The sequence below is a fragment of the Lissotriton helveticus genome, chromosome 5_1 (assembly GCF_964261635.1).
Source record: "Lissotriton helveticus chromosome 5_1, aLisHel1.1, whole genome shotgun sequence".
Lineage (NCBI taxonomy): Eukaryota > Metazoa > Chordata > Amphibia > Caudata > Salamandridae > Lissotriton > Lissotriton helveticus.
Genome location: NC_136065.1, coordinates 1,823,591,469 through 1,823,603,633, shown reverse-complemented (window position 1 = coordinate 1,823,603,633; position 12,165 = coordinate 1,823,591,469). Strand labels below are relative to the sequence as shown.

Here is a 12,165-nt window from a genome sequence, read left to right as displayed (position 1 = left end):
TAAAATTACGATTAAAACCCATGTGGGCTGGTGAGCCTGTGGCTCTGGGTGTCCTCTTGTCTGTGGTCAGCTGCTTCTGGACACCACTCCCCCGTGTAATGATCGCACCGTTGGGCGCAATCACGGGTCCGCAGCAAGCGGCGGGCTTTGCTTCCGCGACTGGGCTCAGCCGCAAAATATTCAAACAAAGAGTTTAGCCCTCAGTGGAAGAAGCCACAAGAATGGTAAAATTTGGATCCATTTCTTTAAGGAGCAGCTGCAACAGGAGACGCAGAGAGAACAGTCACCATCTGTTCGTGTACAGCCAGACCGGTTTCGGGAGTCTATCCCTTCTTCAATGGCTCCTGCTTGGCAATGATGATGCAGTATGCACTCGTGATATTAAAGCCTGCCTTCAAGGGCGTGGTCAGATGAAATGGCCTTCTGGGTCCTGTAGTGCATACACCATGTACCTCGTGTGAGTTCATCATTGTGGCAGTTAATAAAATTACGATTAAAACCCATGTGGGCTGGTGAGCCTGTGGCTCTGGGTGTCCTCTTGTCTGTGGTCAGCTGCTTCTGGACACCACTCCCCCGTGTAATGATCGCACCGTTGGGCGCAATCACGGGTCCGCAGCAAGCGGCGGGCTTTGCTTCCGCGACTGGGCTCAGCCGCAAAATATTCAAACAAAGAGTTTAGCCCTCAGTGGAAGAAGCCACAAGAATGGTAAAATTTGGATCCATTTCTTTAAGGAGCAGCTGCAACGAGACGCAGAGAGAACAGTCACCATCTGTTCGTGTACAGCCAGACCGGTTTCGGGAGTCTATCCCTTCTTCGATGGCTCCTGCTTGGCAATGATGATGCAGTATGCACTCGTGATATTAAAGCCTGCCTTCAAGGGCGTGGTCAGATGAAATGGCCTTCTGGGTCCTGTAGTGCATACACCATGTACCTCGTGTGAGTTCATCATTGTGGCAGTTAATAAAATTACGATTAAAACCCATGTGGGCTGGTGAGCCTGTGGCTCTGGGTGTCCTCTTGTCTGTGGTCAGCTGCTTCTGGACACCACTCCCCCGTGTAATGATCGCACCGTTGGGCGCAATCACGGGTCCGCAGCAAGCGGCGGGCTTTGCTTCCGCGACTGGGCTCAGCCGCAAAATATTCAAACAAAGAGTTTAGCCCTCAGTGGAAGAAGCCACAAGAATGGTAAAATTTGGATCCATTTCTTTAAGGAGCAGCTGCAACAGGAGACGCAGAGAGAACAGTCACCATCTGTTCGTGTACAGCCAGACCGGTTTCGGGAGTCTATCCCTTCTTCAATGGCTCCTGCTTGGCAATGATGATGCAGTATGCACTCATGATATTAAAGCCTGCCTTCAATTTTATTAACTGCCACAATGATGAACTCTCTCTGCGTCTCCTGTTGCAGCTGCTCCTTAAAGAAATGGATCCAAATTTTACCATTCTTGTGGCTTCTTCCACTGAGGGCTAAACTCTTTGTTTGAATATTTTGCGGCTGAGCCCAGTCGCGGAAGCAAAGCCCGCCGCTTGCTGCGGACCCGTGATTGCGCCCAACGGTGCGATCATTACACGGGGGAGTGGTGTCCAGAAGCAGCTGACCACAGACAAGAGGACACCCAGAGCCACAGGCTCACCAGCCCACATGGGTTTTAATCGTAATTTTATTAACTGCCACAATGATGAACTCACACGAGGTACATGGTGTATGCACTACAGGACCCAGAAGGCCATTTCATCTGACCACGCCCTTGAAGGCAGGCTTTAATATCACGAGTGCATACTGCATCATCATTGCCAAGCAGGAGCCATTGAAGAAGGGATAGATTCCCGAAACCGGTCTGGCTGTACACGAACAGATGGTGACTGTTCTCTCTGCGTTTCCTGTTGCAGCTGCTCCTTAAAGAAATGGATCCAAATTTTACCATTCTTGTGGCTTCTTCCACTGAGGGCTAAACTCTTTGTTTGAATATTTTGCGGCTGAGCCCAGTCGCGGAAGCAAAGCCCGCCGCTTGCTGCGGACCCGTGATTGCGCCCAACGGTGCGATCATTACACGGGGGAGTGGTGTCCAGAAGCAGCTGACCACAGACAAGAGGACACCCAGAGCCACAGGCTCACCAGCCCACATGGGTTTTAATCGTAATTTTATTAACTGCCACAATGATGAACTCACACGAGGTACATGGTGTATGCACTACAGGACCCAGAAGGCCATTTCATCTGACCACGCCCTTGAAGGCAGGCTTTAATATCACGAGTGCATACTGCATCATCATTGCCAAGCAGGAGCCATTGAAGAAGGGATATATTCCCGAAATCGGTCTGGCTGTACACGAACAGATGGTGACTGTTCTCTCTGTGTCTCCTGTTGCAGCTGCTCCTTAAAGAAATGGATCCAAATTTTACCATTCTTGTGGCTTCTTCCACTGAGGGCTAAACTCTTTGTTTGAATATTTTGCGGCTGAGCCCAGTCGCGGAAGCAAAGCCCGCCGCTTGCTGCGGACCCGTGATTGCGCCCAACGGTGCGATCATTACACGGGGGAGTGGTGTCCAGAAGCAGCTGACCACAGACAAGAGGACACCCAGAGCCACAGGCTCACCAGCCCACATGGGTTTTAATCGTAATTTTATTAACTGCCACAATGATGAACTCACACGAGGTACATGGTGTATGCACTACAGGACCCAGAAGGCCATTTCATCTGACCACGCCCTTGAAGGCAGGCTTTAATATCACGAGTGCATACTGCATCATCATTGCCAAGCAGGAGCCATTGAAGAAGGGATAGATTCCCGAAACCGGTCTGGCTGTACACGAACAGATGGTGACTGTTCTCTCTGCGTCTCCTGTTGCAGCTGCTCCTTAAAGAAATGGATCCAAATTTTACCATTCTTGTGGCTTCTTCCACTGAGGGCTAATCTCTTTGTTTGAATATTTTGCGGCTGAGCCCAGTCGCGGAAGCAAAGCCCGCCGCTTGCTGCGGACCCGTGATTGCGCCCAATGGTGCGATCATTACACGGGGGAGTGGTGTCCAGAAGCAGCTGACCACAGACAAGAGGACACCCAGAGCCACAGGCTCACCAGCCCACATGGGTTTTAATCGTAATTTTATTAACTGCCACAATGTCGAACTCACACGAGGTACATGGTGTATGCACTACAGGACCCAGAAGGCCATTTCATCTGACCACGCCCTTGAAGGCAGGCTTTAATATCACGAGTGCATACTGCATCAACATTGCCAAGCAGGAGCCATTGAAGAAGGGATAGATTCCCGAAACCGGTCTGGCTGTACACGAACAGATGGTGACTGTTCTCTCTGCGTCTCCTGTTGCAGCTGCTCCTTAAAGAAATGGATCCAAATTTTACCATTCTTGTGGCTTCTTCCACTGAGGGCTAAACTCTTTGTTTGAATATATATATATATATATATATATATATATATATATATATATATATATATTCCATTTCACGTTTCCTATTTGAAATCATAGGATTAATACATTTTAACAAACGTTAAATAAGATTCAATTTGATATTAATGTCCTCTAAGGGCTTTAGCGAAGGGTCGAGTTCCGGCATTCTCTTTTCTGTCATCTTCATAAATTTAATACTTTTTAGACAACATTGATAGCTCAGCTGGATTTAGTAAACTCTAAGAGCATAATGAAGGGTCAAGTTTCTGCATCTTTTTTTCTACCTCCTTCATAAACTTCACCAAGCTACAGTTCATCTGCGGGACGTTTGGTGCAAAACAGGCAAGGACTGCATGTCTTCGTGAGCGTGTTCCTCGCTGGTTAAATTGGAATTTTAACAAACGTTTCCTTTCCTCCATCAATTTGGCACAGGAGCACAACAAGTGTGGCATGTCCTCAAACGCCATGCCACATAACCGACAGAGGGATTGTGCCTCCTATAGGCCGATCTCACTCCTAAATATGGAGTGCAAAATCCTTGTAAAATTCATACAGATACTGGTGCATCCTGATCAATCGGGCTTTATGCCTAAGAGAGGGACGCAACAAAATCTGCGGCAACAAATGCTTGCATTGAGGGCACCAAGGCAAAGACTGAGCCAGAGGCAGTGCTGTCCCTGAATGCAGCCAAGGTGTTTGACACTTTAGAATGGGACTTTCTGTGGCGCGTCCTGGAAAGAATGGGATTTGGCCCTAACTAGTTTGGGTGGGTCAAGCTGCTGTATAGTTAGCCGCTGGTGCATATTAGAGGTAATGGAGTGTGGCCCAGGCCATTCGTGCTACACCCGGGCACCAGACAGGAGTGCCCACTGTTGCTGATGTTGTTCATCCTGGTGCTAGAGGCCGTGGCGTGCTGGGTGTGGGCTGACAAACTTGTAAGTGGGCTGACTGGGGAGGGAGATGGGAGGATAGAATTTTCATCTATGCCGATATCCTCCTGTACGTGATTAGTCCTGGATCTACCGTCCCCTGGCTCCTCCATATCTTTCATCTTTATGGCACTTACTCTGGCTTCCGGATCAACTGGAGGAAATCGCTCCTCTACCCCTTATGTGTGTGGGCTGTGAGCTGGCACCTCCCAAAGGGACTGGTAGTGGAAGATGTGGGTTTTAAATATCTCAGCCTTAATGTTGCCAGGCGGCCTGATATTTTAATCTCGGCCTATCTACACTCTGTGCTAGACTGATTTAGAGCCAATGTGCAGCATTGGCAGAGGCTCCCACTGTCGCTCCTCGGTAGGACGTATATGTATAAAATGATGACCCTAATGAAACCTTTCTGCGCACTCCAAAATTTGCCGTATTGGGTTCCGCTCGAGCTCTTTGGAAAGGTTAACCAGGCAGTTTGTCAGCTCTAATGGGATGGGGGGTTGGCTAGCATAGCACTCCCTAAACTCGCGAGGGGGTGGTTTGATGGGGGCATAGCCCTTCCTGATGTGAAGAAATACTTCTGGGCTTCCCAATTGGTACTTATCAATTAGTGGCCTTTGCCCCTCAGGAGGAGTCCTCGATTAGGACAGATCTCAGAGCATTAGATCCCAAGGACTATCAAAGAGCACTACAGGTCCTTTCCACCTCTAGCTAGGGTTGTGACATCGGTATGGTGGGCGGCTACTAGATCCCTCAGCTAGCAGGGGAGACCCATGTCGATGACACTGCTCAGGGACTGTTATATTGTGGGTAGGTAGGGAGGCTTAAGGGGTTTTCTAGGTGGGACTTAATTGGGATCTCTGCTCTGGGAGATGTATGGAAGGGGGGAAGTTAGTCTCCTGCGAGACACAGTGAGAAGAGTATGACATGGCACTTGGTGACTTCCTCCACTATCATCAGCTGAGACATGCCCTGATGGCTCAAATGGAACAGAATATGCCACTGGAGGATGCCTCATCTCTGGAGGATAGGTTGTTGACTGAACTGCTGCGCTAGAGTGCGATCTCCATTACTTATAGTAAACTGATCCTCAACGCCCCTGATCCCTTGTGAAGCCATGTGAGGCCATGTGAGGAGGCCTGGGAGGTAGATGTAGGATGAGGAATTGGGGGGGAAGCAAATTGATCGCCCAGGAAGATTGCCACCAGAGCGCGCTTTCAACTAGTGCAATTGCGCTTATTGCACAGATCCTACTACACAAGGGAGCTCATGCATTGGATGGGACTGGCTTCCTCAGATAGGTGTAATGGGGGATGTGGGCTAACGGGGGGTTTCTTGTATATTCTTTGTGACTGTTTATGGCTGAGGGGCTTCTGGGCAAGGCTTCGGGGAGGGGCGGTGGGGGGACTCCAGACGTTGGTAGGTCTCTGTAGTGAGATCCCAGTCAAAACGGTCCGTTTGAACGGGTGTGGGGGGAAGGGAATCCAGTCTGATGGTAGAGCATTAATGCGTCCTTTGTTGCAGACTTATCATGGTCCAAAAATGGTAGGCTTCTTCCAGGTATGTCTCCAAATTTTAAATGTCACCCATTTGTTTTGTCACTATTCCCTTTACGCCCTGTACTGGTCACACTCCCTCCACCTATCACTCTGCAGTGTTTTTCTGTTCAAGTGAAAAACACACATTTCCTATATTTGAACTGTAGTCTTTCTCCTTCCATTCATGCTACTATTTGAACCCTACTCCTTGCCTTTTTCGAAGCTTGCACAGAATTCGCTTTGTACCAGAGTACGATACCAAGTCCATTGTAGTTGAAAGTGATCACTACCATGGAAAACCATACTCTTTCATATTTATACCCATAATCAATTATGAATATTTCTGGGGTTTCCTTTATAAATTACTAGTTTTTAAGTTAAGATTAAAACTAATTCCAGCACATATGAAGGAATCTGCATGAATGCTCAGTCCGCATACAATGCATCTTGTCTTGGTCCGCATTCTGACAGCACTTTCACGTGTTTTATAGTACATTAAACATTGGCATGATGCAGTTTCTTTTGGTTGCTGTTTTTCAGTTTAACGTCCATACTGAGAGGAGACATGGAAACCACCGATACCACCTTCATTGAGGGCTTGGGAGACGAGGTGACGGTGGTTGCTGGCCTGCTGGTACTCCTTCTGGCTATAATCCTGGCATGGCTTTCCACCTATGTTGCAGATGGAAGCGACCAGTTTCTGGGAACTATCATTGCTGTTGGACGTGGAGACTCCATGATAGGCCTGAGCCACGTGGGAAATGCTGTTGTTCAGGAACCCACGGAACCCCCACGAGCAGTGGACTTGCCTGACGAGAAAGCTGAGGACGAAGGGGATGATGCCTCAGCCGTGGACCCTTTGAGCAGGGGACACCCTGAGGAGCACAGAGACACTGACGGTGGCTCAGATTCCTGTCTTGACAGCTTTCTAAATATCCAAGCAGTGCCCAAAAGATCCTCCTCTGAGCCAGTTGCGGAAGACCAAATTCATCAAGAACTCCAGGAAAATACTGATGTTCCTCTAGAAACAAATTCTGTAGCCTTGGAATCTGGTCTTATTAAAGTACGCCTCAAATTCTTGAATGACACAGAAGAGATTGCTTTGGTGAGGCCTGACGACACTGTAGCTTCCCTCAAAAGGTAAGACGACATTCTTAACTGTGTGTTCTGATTTGTTTTAGCCAAACAGATTGTTTTCTTGCGCTTAGCTCAGGAACCTCGAATGTTTATTTAACTTAAGCACCACGTCTATAGGCAAAGTATTCCATTGGCATTGCAAGTAAAATGGTCATTAAAGAAGGAAGTGACAAATAGCATCACATTGTCTTGCCTTTCCTCCTTCCTGCTCCGAAAACACTTCCATTACTGGTGTGTAGTGCAAATTGAGGGTATACATATCTCAAAAATATTGGTTCATCAGAACTAACTTCAGATTAAGACAACATCCAGTATTGTATGCACAGAGGATTAAATCTGCGTAATTTGTTTTCTAACTAAATTCATTAGAATACGACTGTGGTATGAGACAAATTTATATTCTAATTTTCTCATAAAGATAAATACTCTTATATAATGGAATGCTCAGGTGTTCACGATTGTACTGTGACCAACAAAACGTAACAAAATGGTGTAAAAACTGTTAAAAGAAGACAGTTTCTTCTTACTGTCTCTTAATTAGAACCCTTTAATGGCGTTCACTGCTCATTGGTCCACTCATAATTCGACGGGTTGACCCCCTAATGGCTAAACAGTGTGTGGGTGTTATGCCGCACAACCAACGTAGATTGCATTCTGGCCATAGGCTTGGGATTGTAGCAGTCTCCCTGTTCTTGCTACATTTCAGGAGGCAGACTCCTATATTTATACCAACACGCACAATGTACTCTATCTGGAAACCATTATTGGCACAGTACATTTTTCCACCTCTAATGTGATAAACACCACATTAGCTGTTCTCGTCCCTCTAGACCAATTTCTCTGACCTTCCTTTTCAACCCATGTCTGGTTAAATCCTTCTTTCACAAGATGGCCTCTATTAAAACGTTCTAGGAAGGAACAACAAGTGCAATATTTGGTTCTTCCCCATCATGGTCACTTCCGCAGTCTGTAATATTGTAGCATCCTAATCGATCATGGCAGCACTGCTTCCTGACTGTCATTTCCTGCTTCCTCATTCACTTGCTTCCTGTTTCGTGCTACATAATTAAGGCTCCCTATTTTCCGTTTTTACTTATTTTTACAGATAAATACAGACAGAAAGCATTTAATGTTTGCCTGTATGTATTTCTAAATGTGGATAAAAACTGATATTGAATTGCTTTTTGAGTAATTTTGAATACGGTCTGCCATGACTGCCAGGCCAATAGATGTGTGGATTGATAGATAAGGGGGTTAAAAAAGAAAGGAATTTTAGTAAAGAGGCTTTAACAGCAGTAGATATGCACAAGATTGATTCTGAAATTTGCATATTTTCATATAAGTGCACCGATTTATCTTCTGCGGGTGTTCACAGCACTGAAACCTGACAGGCATTCAAAAAGGAGTGAATATTTATAAATGTGCAAATATACCAATTTCAACTGGATTTTTTCCACAAAACCCAAAATAAATATGGATAAATACAGAAACAATTAGCAAAAAATAAATATGGATAAATACAGACCGAAATGGCAAAAAAATAAAGACCATAAAACAAGGAGCCCTATATATAATTAGCTGGAACTCAGTACCATGTGTTGCAAAGAGCCTACTTACTGTGGTGGTGGGTTTCGTCTTGTGGATTTTTGCTCTTTGTTTCCTGGGTTTTCCTGTTTCATCCCCTGGAATACAGCTTCATTTCTTTTAATCTAGCTCCATCTCCTGAAATCCTTGCTTCAGTCTCTACTCCTAGAATTCTTCTACTGCTTGATCTGATCCTCTGCTTTGAATATTCTGTCTACCTGTAGGTTTTATATATTTTTTTGTGTTACATGGCTTTTTCCTGTAATTGGTGACTGTTCAATTACATACCATTTTGTTTTTATGTGAAATTCTTAAATATTAACCAACACAGTGGCTACAGTAAGAAGTTGCTCTTACTTCTGGCAAGGTCAATGAGAGAAGAACGTGCAACTATTGCATCCAGCTATTGACACCGGATTATTATAAGGACAGCAGGGTCAAAATGATCTATGATTAGATCAGTTACAGATGATAGACATGAGGCTGAATTTACGGACGGTCTGTAAATAAGACCAGCGTACTCAGAATGTCAGTATTTCATTCTGGGCTTCTAATGCTGACATCTCCACTCTCTAGCTAGTCGTGCCCATTCTGTCATCTGCTGCCAGGACTGTGCAAGATAATCTTTATGTTCATCTGCTACCAGACCACAGCTTCCCAGGCCCCAGCCAGTCCAGGTCAGCCCACATCACTGCAATGCATGAGGTGTGCAACTTAATCCGGAAGGTCCACTCTGATGCTGATCACTGAATGTTGCATGCGTACAAGAAATGAAGGAATGCTGCTAGTGCTGCATGCCTGTATGTTTCTGGAACATCACGGTAAGCGGCTTGTGAGTGCTTTTGCTGCCCAGACCACTCTGGCGTCACTGCACTTGCGGTCACCTGGAAAAGTGTTGCACGTGTCGCTGGAGCGCTAAGAATGAATGACGGCCATGTGGTCCTTGAATCCGACGTGGAATGGCAGATGTACAACTTGGGCTTCTTCGATCACACGAGCCACATGGCATTTTGAAAAGGGTCCTGGCCAAGACCTATAACCAGCCCTTCCCAAGATGGTAGATTTGATCATAGAACAGTATACAAGATTTACATTCTAAGATAAAGCAATCTACTGCTGCTTCTCACTCTGTCCACCAGCGGTAGTGTATCACACTCCCACCCTCATCTAGCTTCCTACTTCGCCACCCAGAATGAATTCTTGATCCTTTCACCCGCAGTACTTCTTCCAAACATACAACCCTGTAGTGGTAATATCGCCCACTGTCTCTTCTACTGACTGCTGCTCTTCACTCCGCTCCTCCCACTGCCAGTTACTCATGTTCCCCTCCAATGGGAGATGCTCCCATTACCTGAAAGTGCCATATTATCACATTGCTCACTAATTCTCCATTTGTCTTTTGAGAACCAGTAACTGCCAGTTATCTACCCCACCCCTACCCCCCAATTGGCAGATCCTGATGCTGCTGGCAGTGCTGGCTCAATACACTATTCTCCTGTGCACGCCTCTGAGCCAGCTTCCGAGGTTGCCCCTCTGAGCCAGCTTCCGAGGCTGCCCCTCTGAGCCTGCTTCCGAGGCTGCCCCTCCGAGCCTGCTTCCGAGGCTGCCCCTCCGAGCCTGCTTCCGAGGCTGCCCCTCCGAGCCTGCTTCCGAGGCTGCCCCTCCGAGCCTGCTTCCGAGGCTGCCCCTCCGAGCTTGCTTCCGAGGCTGCCCCTCCGAGCCTGCTTCCGAGGCTGCCCATCCGAGCCTGCTTCCGAGGCTGCCCCTCGGTGCCTGCTTCTGTGGCAGCCCCTCCGAGCCTGCTTCCGAGGCTGCCCCTCCGAGCCTGCTTCCGAGGCTGCCCCTCTGAGCCTGCTTCTGTGGCTTCCTATCAGAGCCTACTTCTGTGGCTGCCCCTCAGAGCCTACTTCTGTGGCTGCCCCTCAGAGCCTACTTCTGTGGCTGCCCCTCAGAGCCTACTTCTGTGGCTGCCCCTCTAAGCCTGCTTATGTGACTTCCATTCTAATCCTGCTTCTGTTGCTGCTCCCTAAGCCTGCTTTTGGCACTGTCCCTCTTTGGCTTCTTGTTATTTGCCCTTCAGTATTTGCTCTGTTTCTTGAACTGCTCCTCAGTGTGTGCTTCTCACAGTGCCCTCTGTTTCATCGTCTTTGGCCTTGGCTTCTTTCATGTGCTCTTTCCTGTGCCTTGTCCTCGTGTCTTCACTTGTGCTCGTCTTAATTGCACTAATTGCTTCACCTCTTTTTTTAGCTGCCCTGAGCCCCAGTTTGTCTTGTCTCCCCCCCCCCCCCCCAGTGCTTGCTTCTTGTGATGCTCCCTAGTTTTTGCTCCTTGCGCTGCTTCCTCATTGTTGCTCCTCGCATTGTACTCTTAGTACGGCTCATCACACTATACCATCTCCTCGTTGCTTTGCCTCTAGTGCCCTCTTTTCAGGCTGACCAACATTATCAGCTAGCCCCCCTCCTCTTAAGTGCCAGGTGCTCATACTGCCAATCAGTATTAGCTCTTGCGCTGTGAACCAGAGCTAATCTTTTGCTGTGTCCAACAGTCTTAACTTCATACCCTGTGTATCAGTACTCTTGACTTCTACAGTACCAACCCTTCATATTACTTACCAGTTTCCACTCCTTATTCTGTTCACCATAGTCTTGTTTGTTGTAGGACCTACCTATGTCTGCTTCTCACTCTATTTACCCACGCCTTCTCAAACTTCTACATTTCTCACTAATTCTCCCTTATCTTTTTGACCTCAAGTATCTCTCCTTTCTCTTCCCCATACACCTACAACTGCCAGATCCTTTCATTCTCCTTCCCAGTGCCTTGTCCTTACACTCGCACCTAATGCTTGCTCATCACACTTTTTACTAATGCCAGTTCCTCATCCTACTTACTAGTGCAATTTCCTGACACCATCTTCTAGGGCTTGCTCCTCGCTGCTCAGTGCCTTCTCCTCATGTTGCCTCTCAGTGTGTGCTTATAGCGAACCCAAGCAGCTCTCGCCTTGCGCTGCCCTTCAATTTCGGCTTCACGTACTGCCTCTAAGTGGCTGCTTCTAGTGCTGTCTACCAAGACCTGCTTTCTGCACTGCTTACCAGGCTGTCTCCCCATATCTGCTTCTCGAGCTGCTCCACGTACCTCCTACTCTGTCTGCTCCTTGTGCGTGCATCTTGGGATGCTTCCCATACTTGCTTCTCAAACTGCATCCTTTACCTGCTTCTCGAGCTGCCTTCCGTACCTGCTTCTCTGCTTCTCCCCGTACCTCCTACTCTGTCTGCTCCTTGTGCGTGCATCTTGGGATGCTTCCCATACTTGCTTCTCAAACTGCATTCTTTACCTGCTTCTCGAGCTGCCTACCGTACCTGCTTCTCTGCTTCTCCCCGTACCTCCTACTCGGTCTGCTCCCTGTGCGTGCATCTTGGGATGCTTCCCATACCTGCTTCTCAAACTGCATCCTTTACCTTCTTCTTGGGCTGCCTACCGTACCTGCTTCTCGGGCAGCCTCCTTGAACTCCTTCTCGGGCTGCATCCTGTACCTGCTTTTCCTGCTGACCGACGTTTCTGTTT

At 47.5% G+C, this 12,165-nt stretch overlaps 1 protein-coding gene across 1 annotated transcript in view; it reads left to right on the top strand.

Moving 5' to 3' along the window:
* Window positions 1-12,165, top strand: part of TMUB2 (transmembrane and ubiquitin like domain containing 2) — a 91,869-nt gene that overhangs the window by 50,047 nt on the left and 29,657 nt on the right. Inside the window, exon 2 of the mRNA XM_078645200.1 lies at window positions 6,424-7,023. Coding sequence (XP_078501326.1) covers window positions 6,449-7,023 — 575 coding nt within the window. The 5' untranslated portion in view covers window positions 6,424-6,448. The remainder of the gene's footprint in view (window positions 1-6,423; window positions 7,024-12,165) is intronic.